This window comes from Solanum dulcamara, chromosome 2 (genome assembly GCF_947179165.1).
Source record: "Solanum dulcamara chromosome 2, daSolDulc1.2, whole genome shotgun sequence".
Lineage (NCBI taxonomy): Eukaryota > Viridiplantae > Streptophyta > Magnoliopsida > Solanales > Solanaceae > Solanum > Solanum dulcamara.
Window position 1 is genome coordinate 1090233 of NC_077238.1, and position 15766 is coordinate 1105998.

Genomic DNA, 15766 nt, shown 5'->3' on the forward strand with positions numbered 1-15766 from the left:
TGATTCAATTTTGTGTTATTAACTCACCTGTCACGGATATCACCACCTTATCAAATCCCTCAAGTAATGTTTATTCGACTTGTCCTTCCATCACGCCATCATCTATTCACAGTGCAAGCTATCCTACAGAAATAGATGGATATTTTTGTTTGAGAAATATGAATTCTCAGCACGTTGTTATTCATGTCTTGACAATACAGTATTTGAACCACAATTCGTTTAAATAAATTTTAACGTGAATACAGAATTTGAATCAATGTTATTGAATTTAGTATTTGCCTCCACTTGAGGTTACAAATCATTCTAGTACTAGTAATAGTATTGTGTTCTGCAGTTTTTGTGGAGGCATTGTAAGCATAGCGCTTTGGTTAGAAGCTCATCCTCTTGTTGATGTTACTTATTCTACTACATTTTCATGAAAATGATTAGACATTAAACACAAAACACCATCATAAAGGCTGGAAGAAGATGCAGTACAATTTTAGTAATTCTGTCATCAAGGGTCCCTGATCAGATTTGGCTTTGTTAAACCAAGAAACGTTATAGACATTCATACATTCCCCGTATGTCATAAGCACTCTTCGCAAAGTAATATATCAAATTAACCATTGGTCCGAAGAACCAGGAAAAAAATAGTGCAGCAACTAGCAACCATCTTCTCCACTAACACCTGCCGAATTTCTACATCAAGTATATGAGAAATCTAATAGAAAATCAGTAAAAGGAAAACGTTATTCTTAAAGGTGTAGTCCACATAGGGAGGGGCAAGAAAATGATGATTGTGGCAACCATCCTGCCAAGTCGGGATAATTAGTGAAGAAAACTCTGATGGAATCCTCCTTTATAAACCCCTGCAAGATATCAGTTAGGGAAGTCAATATTACAAATGAAAGCAGTTTTGAATGGTCATATGCAGGAAATTGACAATGAGAGAAGCGAAGAAAGCTTGTTCAATAGAAAATTAAGAGAACAGTGACGAAAGCTCACAAAATGGAAATACAAAGAATCACACTGAACTATATCAGCTGCCAGTCCCAATGAAAATGCTTCAAGAACCAGGATACAAGAGCAGGAAACAAATTCATATCTCGAGTAATTATCCTGCTATAGAGTTTTCCCTTTGGAAGAAGAATTCAGACCCTAAAAAATGTTCTTCCTTTTTTTTGTTTGTTTGATCATGTAATGTCAGATTTCATTCAACATTCATAATAAGCATCCAGAGGATGCAGCTGAGTACAAAAAGAGGAGTAAGCTCCTATAAATGCCTTGGCCTCCTAACTAAACGTCAAGGGAGCTGACAAAATCTAAAAACTCAAGGGAATTATTGACATCACTAAGATTACACCATGCAAAAAGGTTTAGTAAGCATCTGGACTTTAAAGCATAAAGTGGAGTTGTGTTTCCATCAAAACACCTCTGCTTCTTCTCCTTCTAAATACTCCATATAATGCACCATGGAATCACCCTCCAAATATTTTTGATCGATTTCCCAACTCTGTAGCAGCTACCCCATGACCAAAACAATGACTTTCCATGGCTCGAAATATAATTTTGCAATTAAATGTGTAGATTTCATAAATGGTAATCATCTCCAATGCAGTTCACTTGGGCAAGTGTGGAATGGTGGATGAATTAGGAAACAGATACAAAGCTCCATATGCATACATCACAAAATGTGAGAGAAGGGGAAGCAAGCAAGCCAAAGGGATTGCAATGGACGCAAGATCCTATTTTCATGTTTGAGACTGAGAACACCTACCCTTCTTAAGAATAGGAACTTGGGAAGTGAAACCTTCACCCATTATAAGCTTCACAATATTCCCTCTAGATCCTTGTGCATGTGCTATAAATTGCTGTTTATTTTTAGAAATGTTAAAGTAGAAAATTTTCTACTGAATGTATTACTTTCCTCCCTCTAACAATTTCTCCAGAGACTCAATTTTCCCAATACTTCCATTCTCTACTATCAATTGTCCAAAACTTTTCTCTGATAGATGATTACTCAGGTCTTTTCCACATCACAAGGAATCTAGACTAAACGACCTCTTAAATACAGATAGCACAACCAGCAGTATTATGTTTAGAACGAATTTGCAGGATTGGAGGTCCAACTACAGTTCAAGTATTTTTGTGGAAGCAGACACAAAGTCATTTAACTTCCATGCAGATTCACTGAATTTCTAATTATAACGACCCAACAACTTATGTTATTTTGGAAATATTAGCAACTTATGGAAAAAGACTTGAAGATGGTGGAAGTGACTGGTTTTAAGTATCACTAGTTGGTTTCTTCTGAAGCAAAAAACAGATTTTCCTTGATGAAATAGCGAAACAGCTGACCCGTTTGCTGGATTTAGGAGATAAGCATATGAAGATGACATAAGATAATTAGTAGTACAGAGGAGATCAGAATCTTCCTGTCATGATACAAATGGTAGAAATGATTCTCAGCATTGGCAATGGAAATTCATTTGTGGTTAAAAAAAACCTACGATGCAAATTCCACACGTATCATCTTCCAGTAATGTAGCATATGCAGCTGATCAATTAAATGCAGAAATTCACAATTATCTTCTTGGTTTCAGTAACCGAACAGATGTTTTACAATTTTAAAATAGACTTTCAGCTTAAAAAGTACAATATCAGACAGAAAGTGAACTAAAAAAAATCTCCCCACATTATAGCAAACAGTCATTATATCTATCTTGGCCTATGGGCTAACTATAAAGTGTAGTTTCTAGTATTATCCATATAGGAGAACTGTTGTTACCGGGCAGGTGGATGAGTAAATATAGCCACTTACCCTACTTCTGTAATAATATCAATCAGACAACTCAAACTCTGGCCTACCTCAGTCAAGAGAATAAGAAAAGGCTAATGTCTAAGTTGCTCGAACTCGGGTGCGGGTGTCCTAGAAGGATGCGAATCCGAGAATCGAATTTGGCAAAATCTAAATTTTAAAATTCGGGGATACAAATCCGAGTATGGATATGGGTGTGGGGATTCGGCTAAAAATATTTAATATTATAAAAATATAATTATAAAGATAAAGATATTCTTCCCCTCAGAAAAGAAAAAGAAAGTCATTCAAGACCTTCCACCAACTCTCCTTATAGATCATTGCTACTGCCTACCATAAGTCGGATTACAACCGCTTGAATATTTAGCATCTCTCCGTTTTACTTGAAACATGAAGCTTTGGCTTGAAACATGAAGCAACAAATATTGGCCAAGAGGAAAAGTATCTAATGTGGGCTGACTGAATCCCACAAGTATCCCGCACTCGCACCCACACCCATCTGATGTGTCTGATGTAGGCTATCCATGGACTCTTGGTCAAGGTATCCGATGTGGGTTGACCGAATCTCACACGTATCCCACACCCGTCTCATGTCGACACGGATGCGGCAGCAAAAACGAAGAGTCCGCGCAACTTAGGCTAATGCTCACCAGAATCAATTTATTCATCTAGTGAAAGAACATTGCTGTAAGTTAGAAAGACTAAACAAACAGACCACAGTGCTTGCATTTCACCATGTGCCCAAGCCCTTCATTTAAGTGAAATGCTTGTGAAATCCTGAACTTTGAAGCTAGCATAATCAAATTTGGAATAAAAACACGGCAAAGACAATGGATTTTTCACATTACTCTAAACACTTGCATAGAAATCACTAAATCTCAACCCAAGGAACTTATCTAAAAATCAACACTCATTCAAGAGTACACACTTTATAATCTGCATGTCGTTAGTAAATGTGGATAACTGAGTTCTTCCCTTTTTTTTACCTAGGTTAAAGTGCAACGGATATTAACTTCTTAAATCTGTATTATGAACCAAACAGGAAACAGTCAATTTCAATCAATTTCAGAAATAAATTCCCCCTTCAATCATCACTATGGTAAAATTCACCTGATCACAAGGCACTAAGAATAGTTCAATGATTAAAAAACCTACATTGCTAACATTTAGATATTACTGTGCATTAAAATTTTAGTGGTCAACGCCTTTTATCCCCAGCTTGTGTTAAATTAGATATGCACATGCTTGTTTAAATAGTGAATCAGAAATACCATGATAATTTCATTCACGTACAACGAATTGGAGATTGGTCGCTAATGAGTCAATCAACTTATTTAGCAACAAAAGATCGGTTATAACTTTCACTCATCTTAAATAAGCAAAACTAAAGCAGGCGGACAGAAGGTACTCTTTTGTTTTTGTTTAGATTGAAACTCATCCTACAACAATCACCCGTTCAATAGGATGTGAATCCCACATAGATCGATTCGCAACGCCATATAATTGACAAGTTACTCTTTTGGTTTTTGTTTGTTTACCTGACTTTCTTGATAAGGATGGATTTGAGCTTACGAGCGAGTTCTTGAGAACGGATTTTACGTTCAAGGACCTTACGAGCCAAAACACGCTTCTCTGAATTCTTGATGTGGTGTAGCTGTTCGCGCTTTATCAGGCGTTCCATTCCGCTAGACTGCAATTTCTTCTGCAGAATAAACAGTGCTTGGTCTAGGTTGTTGTTCCTCACCTTCACTCTTATGCCTCGCCATTGTTGCAGCTCCCAATTTAGTCGATTCAGGGCTACGCTCGGTCGATTGAAGATGGTCGATGCATGCTTCATCACTGAGCTGATCATTTCTAGGGTTTCGAGTTCTAGGGTTTCACTGAGCAATTAGGGATAACAAAAACAAAAACTCATAAATGAAAAACTAATAGGCTGAATGTGGAAGGATTAGAAAACTAAAGATCCAATTTTTTAAAGATATCAAATAGGAGGAACAAAGACCAAGCAACTTCAAAAACCCAACAGTCCAAAGTTTCCCCATTACCTGTTCCAGCCCTAAAAAATTCTCATGAAAGTTCTAATTTTCAAGAGACTATATGTCTGAAAGAGAAACAAACACATAATAAAACTCCTTTTTACTGTTTTGCATGATGAAAAGCTAGTAAGATTGGCAGAACCAGAAACATCATGCCTGCAAAACACGAAAGCCACCTCTAGAACACAACCACAGATCCAAATTTTGTAGAAAAAAGATCCAGACCCACATCAGTTATCAGATTTGACACTGAATCGAACTTCCTACAGTAAAAGTAGCGAGATTTTCAACGTAAATCGAAGAAACAGGATTAAACAATGCTAGTAACCACACCGAACAAAATTCAGAAAAAAAAGTATAAAACACCCAAGAAAAAGGGTAAGGAGTTTTGAAGTAGCTGGCTTTTTTATCATCAAGACCCACCTCTATACTATTCAATTTGAGGACAAATCAAGCTTCTTAGACTAAAATTAACGAGCTTTTCAACGTAAATTGAAGCAACAGAACAAAACGCACCTCAGTACTATTCAATTTGAGGACAAATCGAGCTTCTTAGACCTAAAATAAGGAGATTTTCAACCTAAATTAAGCAACAGAATAAAAATGCTAGTAACATCACCAAATAAATTCACCAAAAAGAATACAACAAACAAGAAAAATGGCAAGGAATTTTGAAGTAGCTGGCACTTTTATGCTCCAGACCCATTGCAGTACTACTCAATTTGAGGACAAATCAAGTTTCTTAGACTAAAATTAACAAGCTTTTCAATGTAAACTGAAGCAACAGAACAAAACCCATCTCAGTATTATTCGATTTGAGGACAAATCAAGCTTCTTAGACTAAAATTACGAGATTTTCAATATTAATTGAAGCAACAGAACAAACCCCTAGAATGCTAGTAACCTCACTAAAAAGTATGTGACAAACAAGAAAACGGACAAGGAATCTTGGAAAAAGCTGGCATTTTCACAATCCAGACCCACCTCAGTACTATTCGATTTGAGGACAAATCAAGCTTCTTAGACTAAAATTAACGAGATTATCAACCAATATTGAAGCAACAGAACAAAACCCTAGAAAAGCTAGTACATCACCAAATGAATTCATCAAAACAGCATACAACAAACAAGAATAAGGGCAAGGAATTTTGAAGTAGCTGGTATTTATACGCTCCAGACCCACCGCATTACTATTCAATTTGAGGACAAATCAAGCTTCTTATACTAAAATTAACTAGCTTTTCAACGTAAATTGAAGCAACAGAACAAACCCCATGTCAGTACTATACGATTTGAGGACGAATCCAGCTTCTTGTACTAAAATTAACAAGATTTTCAACGTAAATTGAAGCAACAGAACAAAACCCATCTCAATACTACTCAATTTGAGAACGAATCAAGCTTCTTATACTAAAATTAACGAGATTTTCAGTGTAAATTGAAGCAACAGAACAAAACCCTAGAATGCTAGTAACCAAGTATGCAAAACCCTAGAATGCTAGTAACCAAGTATGCAACAAACAGGAAAAAGGACAAGGAATTTAAGGAAAAGCTGGCTTTTTTAGGATCCAGACTCCAGACTCACCTCAGTACTGTTCCATTTGAGGGCAAATCAAGCTACTTAAACGAAAATCAACAAGATCCTCAACCAAAATTGAAGCAACAGAACAAAACCCTAGAATGCTAGTAGCATCACCAAATAAATTCACCAAAAAAGCATACAACAAACAAGAAAAAAGACAAGGAATTTGGAAGCAGCTGGAGTTTTTACGATCCATACCCACCTAAGTGCTATTCAATTTTAGGACAAATCAAGCTTCTTAGACTAAAATTAGCGAGATTTTCTACGTAAACTGAAGAGACAGAACAAGACCCATCTCAGTACTAGTCGAATTGATGACAAATCAAGCTTCTTATACTAAAATTAACAAGATATTCAACCTAAATAGAAGCAACAGAACAAAACCCTAGAATGCTAGTAACATCACCAAATAAGATTCACCAAAAAAAGTATACAACAACAAGTAAAAGGGCAAGGGATATTAAATTAGCTGGAGTTTTCAGATCAACATACCTGAGGAACCAAAAATGAGAGGATTTGTTGTAAAAGGAGAAAGCTTTGACTCGTCGTTGATGGAAAGGAGATGCCCAAATTGTACAATAGAGTTCGAATAAAAGAATGGGAAAAGCAAAAACAAAAAGGAAATAGGCTCGCGTTTTTCCTTCTTTTTTTTTTGATATATAAGATAAAACTAAAATCCTATTATATAATTTTTTCATATTCTTATTAATTTAATTTATTTATTTAATTTTGATTTGATATGAAATTTATGAAAATATAAAAAAATTATACCTAATTGTCTTGAATTTAAAATATATAAATATATCGATATATTCTTTAATCTTGTAATCTTAAACATATATTGTAAAAAGTTATAATTATAAAATTGTCAAACAAAAAGGAAACAAGTACTCTTTTTGAAACAGATTTAAGGAGAAAATGGTCAAAAATGTCCTTAAATTATATAAAATAAATAAAAATATTCTTCATTTATAATTTGGTTCAAAAATATCCTTATCATTAATATTTTAATTCAAAAATGCATTTATTATTATTTAATAAATCAAAAATTATGAAATAAATCAAAAATTATTAAGTAAAGTTCACGCCCCATCATCCCAAAAAAATAATTTAGAAACATAATACGCACCAAAATACACGGTTGGATTCTTCGCCGAAGCTCTCATTTTCTTCTTCATACAACAAAATACAAAACTCCATATACTTTGAAATCATCTTCACTACTACAAAAGGTCACCGGTAACCATGGCGTCACCGTCGGCGGCGGCCAACGTCATGCTAGCAATCTTCGAGAAGAAAACCGTATCACTCGATCTCTATCGTCCATTACGAAACTACATCGTTTTCAACTACTCCGAACGCGAAGCTCAAAACCTCGATGATGATCTCGAAACTATCAAGCAGTACCGTTCCGAAATCGAACGTGTTCCCGCCGATTCGCTATCTGCTCGCCGTGACACGTTGCAAAATTACTATAAAGCCCTCTGTGCTGTTGAATCTCGCTTTCCTATATCACCTGATAAGGATCACATCAACTCCGTATTTTTCACTTGGTACGATACTTTCAAGATCAAGCAGAAAGCTGTACAGCAGAACATTCATCTAGGTATTGAATCAGCTTAATTTGATTGGACTTGGAATTATGCGTACAATAGGTGGTACGTGAAGTACAACTTAGAATTGCTTTACACTTGATTTTGAGCTGCTAACATACATTGGTCTAATTTTCCTTTCCAAATGCATTAAGTATCCTGGAATTTGGATTTTGGAATAACGTCCGAATTTGCTCCAGAAATGTAAAAACTTTAACAAGATCAAAATTTTAATTGCCTGATGCAGAAGGGAATAGATAAGAAATAGTGCAATGCATCATTTGGAGGCTGGTTCTGTTTGATTTGGAATCTGGAAAATGAACTGACTATTTAGAAATGCCGGTTTTAGGTAGGTGACTAAAATCTATCAGTGTCATTAACACAATATGGTCAGTTGCAAAAGTTTCTTTTCGAGTAACTAACCATTGGAATCTCGTTTAACAGAACAACAGTGATTAAATAAGTAGAAACTTCAAAACCAAACAGGGCAAAGGTATTAATAATTAGTTTCGTGCCAATATCTAAATAGTCATTAAAATTCGAACTTTTACCTTCTATATATAATATGGGGACCTTATGAACTTACAGAAGTCAAATTCTTCGTCCCAATAACTAAATAGTCATTAAAATTCGAACTTGTACCTTCTATATATAATATGGGGACCTTATGAACTTACAGAAGTCAAATTCAAACTTAATTTATCATCTTGTTATATTTTTATTTAGCCTTTTTTTTTGCCGCAGAGAAAGCTGCAGTTTTGTTCAATCTGGGGGCAGTGCACAGTCAGATGGGATTGAGTTTGGATCGATCCGCAGTGGAGGGTAGAAGGCAGGCATCACATTCCTTTATTGCTGCAGCTGGGGCATTCGCTTTCCTGAGAGACAATGTGGCAATGAAGGCATCAATGGGTACCTCCAACACAGTTGACATGTCAGTGGAATGTGCTGGGATGTTGGAAAGACTCATGCTAGCGCAGGCTCAGGAGTGTGTTTTTGAGAATACCATTGCCAAGGGAAGCACTCCTGGAGTCTGTGCAAAGATTTCAAGACAGGTTGTCTATTGGTTATAGTGCCTTATTTGTTTCAGCCTTTACCACTTCATACTTTCTATAGTTTTGTCAAGTTAACTTTTTATTTGATTGTATGGTAGAGAACGAACACCCCAATTGCATAGGATTCAATAAATGCCTTTATCGATATTTGATATTTGGTAATATATAAAAAAGCCATTCTGGATGATACTATGTAGGCAATGACATTTTCTGGTTGGGCTGCTAATTTTATGTAAGATGATGATTTCCTCTTTGCACTAATTAATGCAACAGTTAGTTCTAAAATGAGTTTGTACGAATGATACAGGTAGGGATTTATTACGAGGAAGCCTTGGCAGCATTAAATGTCGCACCTTTAAACTACCACTTTGACAAGGGTTGGCTGGCTCATGTTCAGCTGAAGGCTGCCTTGTTTTATGCTGAGGCCTGCTATAGGTACGGTATGGAACTCCATGAGAAAGAAGAAATTGCAGAGGAAATTGCAAGGTTGAAAAGTGGGATTAGTGCGTTGTCTGACGCCAAAAAAACATCATCAAAGGGAGCAGCACAGCAGCTCTTGGATGCAATTAATAAGATAGAGGCTAATTTAAATCAAAACTTGGCAAGAGCTGTGAAGGAGAATGATAGAGTTTACCTCATGAGAGTTCCGCAAGCCAGTTCTCTGCCTCCTCTTCCAGCATTTGCGATGGTCAAGCCTATGCCAATGAATGATGTTCTGGATGCAAGCAAGGAGAAGATGTTTGCCAGTCTTGTTCCTGATAACAGTGCTAAAGCTCTGTCCAGGTACACCGAAATGGTTGATGACGTCATTCGAGCTCAAGCTGAGAGATTGCAACAGGGAAGTGAGCTAGCTCGAGTTAAGCTAAGGGAAATGGACTTGCCTGATTCTATTCTTGCATTGGAGGGGAACTTAACTCTACCCATGACCTTAAAAGAAGATGTAGAGGCAGTTCAAATTTGTGGTGGTCCAGCTGGTTTAGAAGCTGAGCTACAGCAGCTCAATGATCTGAAGAGGGTGAACCAGGAATTGCTGGTCCAAACTGAGGAGCTTTTGCAAAAAGAAGCAATAGAAGATGCTCAATTTAGAAGTAAATTTGGAACACGATGGACAAGGCCTCAATCTAGTACTCTAACAAAGAACCTACAGGACAGGTTAAACAGGTTTGCAGCTAACTTGAAGCAAGCTGCAGAGAGTGATGCCAGGATTGAACGATCAATGAGGGATCATGCAGCACTCATGTCAATCCTTGACCGCCGTCCAGTATGTATTTATTGAGCATTTAGATTCTTTGTGAAACCTTATTATAGACAACTAGTCATGTGATGTGTATATAGCTTTGTCATGAATTTCACTCATCAAGACATGTAGAAAAGAATTCTGACATTCTGTGCTATGGGTTCTGTACAGACATAGTATTAGTGGGTATTCTTTGGATAGTTTTCACATTGTGAGCTATCAGAATAAGATCTTTTCGACAACTTGTGACATTGGGAGAGCTTGGTGATTTGTTTGATATGTATTTAATATATGCTGCCATTCCCGGGACCCCACACATAGTGAGAGCTTAGTGCACTAGGCTGCCTTTTTTCTGTTTCCATTACTCTTATTTTCAAAAAACTATATGCTGTCATTCTTATTTTAACAGTTTAAAATAACTATATTTGGATTCTCAGATATTTGATTTCGACTACACAACTTTGAAGTGCTTGCTCTTTAGTATGTTGTATGTATATGCCATGTTACAGCTAGAGAAGTTCATAGTTAAAGTCATTTCTTACAATTTGATATTACTTTTATATCTCCCCAAGTAGCTAGCAGAAGCATAATCTAACCTGGCACTTTTCTCTGTGATAGATTGAATCTGCTCTTCCAACCTTGGCAAGACCAATCATGTCGTTGGATGCCAATGAAGATGCCATTGCGGGAGCTCTGAAGCAGAGCTTGGTAAGACAAGTTAGCAAGGCTACATTTGCGTTACTGTTCTTGGATTCTTGCTGTATCCTTTATCATGGGTTATGTTGCAGCCATGCTTCTTGAGTAGCTATAGAATACGTGTTTCTAGAGTAGCTATAGAATATTCTCTCGAAAACACTTCACTAGTGATGTTTACTAAAGAACATTACTGGTTAATGTAACCTATTTATTAAAAGAAAGTATACAGCACTTGCATGTTTTGTTTTAAAAGACATGGTTACTTTCAGTTTGAAAATTGTCTAATTACTTTTAAGACATAATCAAGTACCTTTTTCCTACAGAGACACCATGCAAAAATTTATGTTTCAAGTTTTGGTGTAATAAAGAATACTCTATTAGTGAATACACAAAAAGGAAACATGAAGATTGACCATAAGTAACAACAGTAGAAAAGAAAGCTTAATAACAAGCCTGATTAATGCCTAAGTTATGGTGTGATGAAAAAAGGGTTGAATTTATTCGGTGGTGGACCTGGAAGGTTAGGAACACGACATTTTGAGAGAAGAAAAGAACTGTTAGTATGGTGAAATACAAATGTAGTTCTACACTGTTTTTTGGTGCAATATGGCTTCTTTTAATGATGTTGAAGCCATGATAGAATTTTAGCACTTTACACAAGTTTCAATGATGCCAACTGTGTATATTCTCCAGCGCTCACTTGTGTTGGTAATCAATATACTTATCCTTTACTGGTTAAAAATAAAAAGAAGGTTGAATTTATGGACTGTGGAAGACAAAGTTCCTGACTTCTGTTGGATCCATTTGGGGGATATTTTGTTTATTGGATGAACAAACTTTAAGTTTCAGTCATGATATTTGTTTCTACAGACTTATGTCATAAAAAATAAAGAAAATAGCTGCCTCCACAGACTCTTTCAAGTTATTGGTGCTTATATTTGCAGAGACAATTAGAAGGTCTTGGCACTCAGCGTGCAGGGCTTGAAGATATGCTGAAAGAGATGAAGAGGAAGGTATTATAACGTAGCCACTTGTACCTTATGCAGTACTGCTTTTGCTCATAGGCTTGTTAAACAAGTAGGATCTTTTGAATTCCTTGAATAAAGCAGAAACAGAGGTCATTTGCTAGTTCACACGTAAGATATTTTGTCTTCTACTTGATAGTACTCATCATGATACAAGTCATATAAGCTTGCACCAAACTGAGCAGAATAATGTGTTTGCTTAAATTATTATGGACTGGTAACTTATTACTTGTCTTTGCATTTGCTTAATCTTATCTGCGCTATTACCCGATCATAGCTGTACTGTATTAGATTAGTTATCCATCTCCCCTGCCCTGTTAGAAGTCTTAATAACCAAAAAAAAAAAGATTGGTGCAGCTGATTCTTATGTGCATGGTCATTCTGGGGGCATCATAGTGTATCATGACCCTACTTTGGTTATGTATTTTAGCTACTTCTTGTTAAGTCTATCAGATGTGGTCTCACAGCTCCATTTCCTTTTGGAGCTTAGGAAGTCAAACAGATTAATCCGTTGCACATGAAAGATAGCATTAGCCTTAAAGAAGCAAACACATAAGGTTAACACTACTTCCCAACTGTTTAGTGGTTGCTATTTAATCGTCATCCATTGACAACAGGTCACCGAAAATGAATTGCACTTTGTCTTGGTCAAACATTTTTGTTTCCATAGGAAAGGTGCTTGTTTCTTGGTATTTGTTTTGCTTCTTTGCTCACTGATTCACGATTTGCGGGATCCAGCTTTACATTTATATTGTGGGGTATTGCACAGGATGATATACTTCCTAAGCTGATGTCATCCACTGGCTCCCATGAGGATCTTTTCAGAAAGGAGATCACAAAATATGATCATATTTGTGAAGAAATATCCAAGAACCTTGAGGCACAAGAACAATTGTTGCTGCAGATTCAGGTCTGATATAAAGTTTAAATTTCTGGGATTTCCCTTTTTACTGCTCTTTTCTTTCTGATGCTGAAGCATCTGCCTTAAGCTTTAAATATCATATGACTATTCTAGGGGGACATTAACCTGGTGAATTTATGATTGCACGTATTGCACATTCTAGTCCAATGCCACACTTTGCATTTCTTCGAATATTTTATGTCTGGATTGATATTTGGAGTAGTTTAGGATTTTCCTTTGCATTTCTGATGTTTTCTGCTTCTGATTTTGATAAGTGGGATAATATTTGGTTGTGTATGGAGTTTTACTAATGAAATTATCTACCTTGTCAAAGAAAAGTTTTGAAGCTATTAATGAGATTATTCGAAAGGGGGAAGGGTCAAGGAGATAAAAGATGATCTACTACTTGATTGCAATGGCATTTCTTATGGGGTTTGTAGTGCACTGCTTTGTTCTAATCTGTTCCTAGGGAGTGATAAAAAATGCTTAACATTTGAGAATCTTTGTGTAAAACTAAAGCCCTATTGATGGCTGAACGACATAACAATTCCCACTTCTGAAAAAGACCATCTTACTACGACTTTATTATTTCAATGTATTTCTTTGAATGCTCTCTAATGATTTTTTCATTTGTAGGCTCAAAATGTGGACTTTGCTTCTATTTTCAATCTTGAGGATTATAAAGGTATCTGCACTATCTTTCAGGGATACTGTCTGAAGCATGTTGAAGCTTTGATTTTTACGGTGCCTTGTGGTGTTAATAAACAAGTTCTGTATGTTTACAAGCTACGCTTTACCTAACTGGAAAAGATAATAGAAGTAGGTCGCAGTCACTTGTTCTTGCAAGTCTGATTTCCCCAGGAACATGGTGAGTTGTTGTCTCACCCATATTAAGATACGATTTCCATATTTTATGATCACATTTGCAGGACAGGATGTGCAGGCTCTGGTTGGAGAACTAGGGTGTCTGTTTTTCTTTTTCATTTATGACTGAAGCTTTACCACATTGAAAGACCAACTTAGTATTCTTATATAACATCGAAAGATACTACCAAGTGAGACTTTTTCACTACTGGCCAACAAAATGTCAATTAGCAGAAAGCCAATTTAGTATTCTATGAGAAGTGCAAAAATGTAATGACCCAAAAGTGATGTTACCTGGATGAGCCGCATTCCTTGCATACCCTACACATTTCAGAAGCCAGGGACACCATAAGGAGGCTGTGGAATTAAAGACAAAAGGCCTTGATAATATCGTCAATGAGTCGGGGTGTGTAGAAGCTTGCTCCTTCCATTGCCACTAATACCGAAGGAACAATGAACCAACCATGTTCAACCTAAATATAGTTATAGATATCTGATTTGTTTACTTTGAAATATGTTGTTGCTATTAATTTTTGTCCAATGTTGATCTCTAATTCTAGTAGTATTTGCTAATTTTTATTGGCTCAATGTGTACTTCTCAATGTTACAGCATCCCGTGAGAGAACCTATAAGCAAATCGAAGCTGCCATTTCGAAATATCAAGAAATAAAGGAGAATATCAACGAGGGACTGAAGTTCTATGTTACACTTCAGGTATGTAATTTTTCATCTGTTCGAGAAAGGGTGTGTGCGTGTAAGCGCTGCTGGGCTTCACATTCCTCTGCCCTTCGACTGAAGAATGACGAACTGACATTCTCCTTTTCATGGGTTAAACAGGACGCGATCACAAATGTAAAGCAACAGGGCAGTGATTTTGTGATGACAAGAAACATGCAGTGCCAGGAAATGATGGATGAGGTGCAAAGACAAATGTCAGGTGTTAGTTTCCAGGAGAATAAAGGTTCAAATGGCTATAATTATCCTTCTGTTGCTCAGTCTTATCAGGTTCCAAGATCCAATCCTCAACCTCCAGCAGACCCCGCGAATATTCCCAATGCTGTTCAACCTCCGGCTCCTACTTACCAATCCCCTCATCAACCCACAATGCCTGGTTATGCTCAAAATCCACCACCTTATGGTACCCCTCCGCAGCAGCCTACACCGCCTTACAACTTGCAAGCTTCAGGTCCACCATATCCACCACCTCAGCATCAACAACAGCCTCCACCGAGCCATGAGTATGGCCAACCTGCATATCCAGGGTGGCGGGGTCCCTACTATAATGCACCTCCTCAGCAACCTGCACCTCTGCAGCAACAAGGTTCTATGCCTCGACCTCCGTATACCGTCCCTTCTCCATATCATCCTCCTCCCCATCAGAGTGGATATTACCGGCAATGATTTGTCTTTATGTACAATCTTGACATTTTCTTCTGCAGTATATTTTGATTTATTCTCTATAGAGGTTTCAATCCGCTAGTTGTCTCTGTTGATACTATCTCTCCATTGGATCACATTATGAATTGTATGCAAGTTAATGAAACACATCTAGGTTTACCTGTATGTATAGAGTTGGTCTCTTTGTATGATTTTTTTCTTCCATGAGATGACGAAAATGCATTTTGGATTTACTAATTCAAAGTTCTGCTACTTTGTAAGCTACTACATGAATTTCAAATTGAGAATATTTTTCTACGGTACTTACTTTGTATTGCTTTTCCAATAAATTTTGAGTACTTTTCTTCGGTATCACGATCACCTCCTGTGCTGGTGAATAGCAGTCAAGTCGAGCAGGAAGAAAGCGCTTCTCCTCATGCCAGAATCGCTTGTGTATCAAGATATCAATTTGAGAACTAGTTTTCTACTCGATGTCTGCCAATGAATAAAGGATCGCAATATAGATGTGCAGTCTAAACTAGTAATACAACCCCCAAAAAATGTAGGGAGGAGAGTATGAATTAACTAAACATTTAGGAGGGTA

The 15766-nt window shown here is 36.7% G+C and overlaps 2 protein-coding genes across 3 annotated transcripts; one reads left to right on the forward strand and one right to left on the reverse strand.

Annotated features, from left to right (window-relative positions):
• Window positions 1-432: 432 nt before the first annotated feature.
• Window positions 433-7082, reverse strand: LOC129879890 (uncharacterized). Its single transcript, XM_055953622.1, has 3 exons — window positions 6911-7082; window positions 4339-4680; window positions 433-851 (listed from the first exon to the last, which is right to left on the reverse strand). The coding sequence occupies exons 2-3, from the start codon at window positions 4650-4652 to the stop codon at window positions 842-844; spliced, it is 324 nt and encodes a 107-aa protein (XP_055809597.1). The 5' UTR covers window positions 4653-4680; window positions 6911-7082; the 3' UTR covers window positions 433-841.
• Window positions 7083-7531: 449 nt separating this feature from the next.
• LOC129879891 (vacuolar-sorting protein BRO1) lies at window positions 7532-15485 on the forward strand. 2 transcript variants are annotated; one of them, XM_055953623.1, is made up of 9 exons: window positions 7532-8024; window positions 8755-9062; window positions 9370-10323; window positions 10918-11007; window positions 11940-12008; window positions 12790-12930; window positions 13558-13606; window positions 14396-14499; window positions 14623-15485. In XM_055953623.1, the coding sequence occupies exons 1-9, from the start codon at window positions 7664-7666 to the stop codon at window positions 15184-15186; spliced, it is 2640 nt and encodes an 879-aa protein (XP_055809598.1). In that variant the 5' UTR covers window positions 7532-7663; the 3' UTR covers window positions 15187-15485. The 2 variants fall into 2 exon arrangements, with proteins under 2 accessions (XP_055809598.1, XP_055809599.1); XM_055953624.1 differs by having other exon boundaries at window positions 7996-8076.
• Window positions 15486-15766: the final 281 nt, after the last annotated feature.

What these genes read in the sequence shown, in the direction of transcription:
- LOC129879891 (XM_055953623.1), top strand. Translation starts at nt 7,664, where the DNA reads ATGGCGTCACCGTCGGCGGCGGCCAACGTCATGCTAGCAATCTTCGAG. An exon ending in CAATCTTGAGGATTATAAAG is followed by an intron (nt 13,607 to 14,395) that starts GTATCTGCACTA and finishes TCAATGTTACAG; the next exon opens with CATCCCGTGAGAGAACCTAT. An exon ending in AGTTCTATGTTACACTTCAG is followed by an intron (nt 14,500 to 14,622) that starts GTATGTAATTTT and finishes TGGGTTAAACAG; the next exon opens with GACGCGATCACAAATGTAAA.
- LOC129879890 (XM_055953622.1), bottom strand. Translation starts at nt 4,652, where the DNA reads ATGATCAGCTCAGTGATGAAGCATGCATCGACCATCTTCAATCGACCG.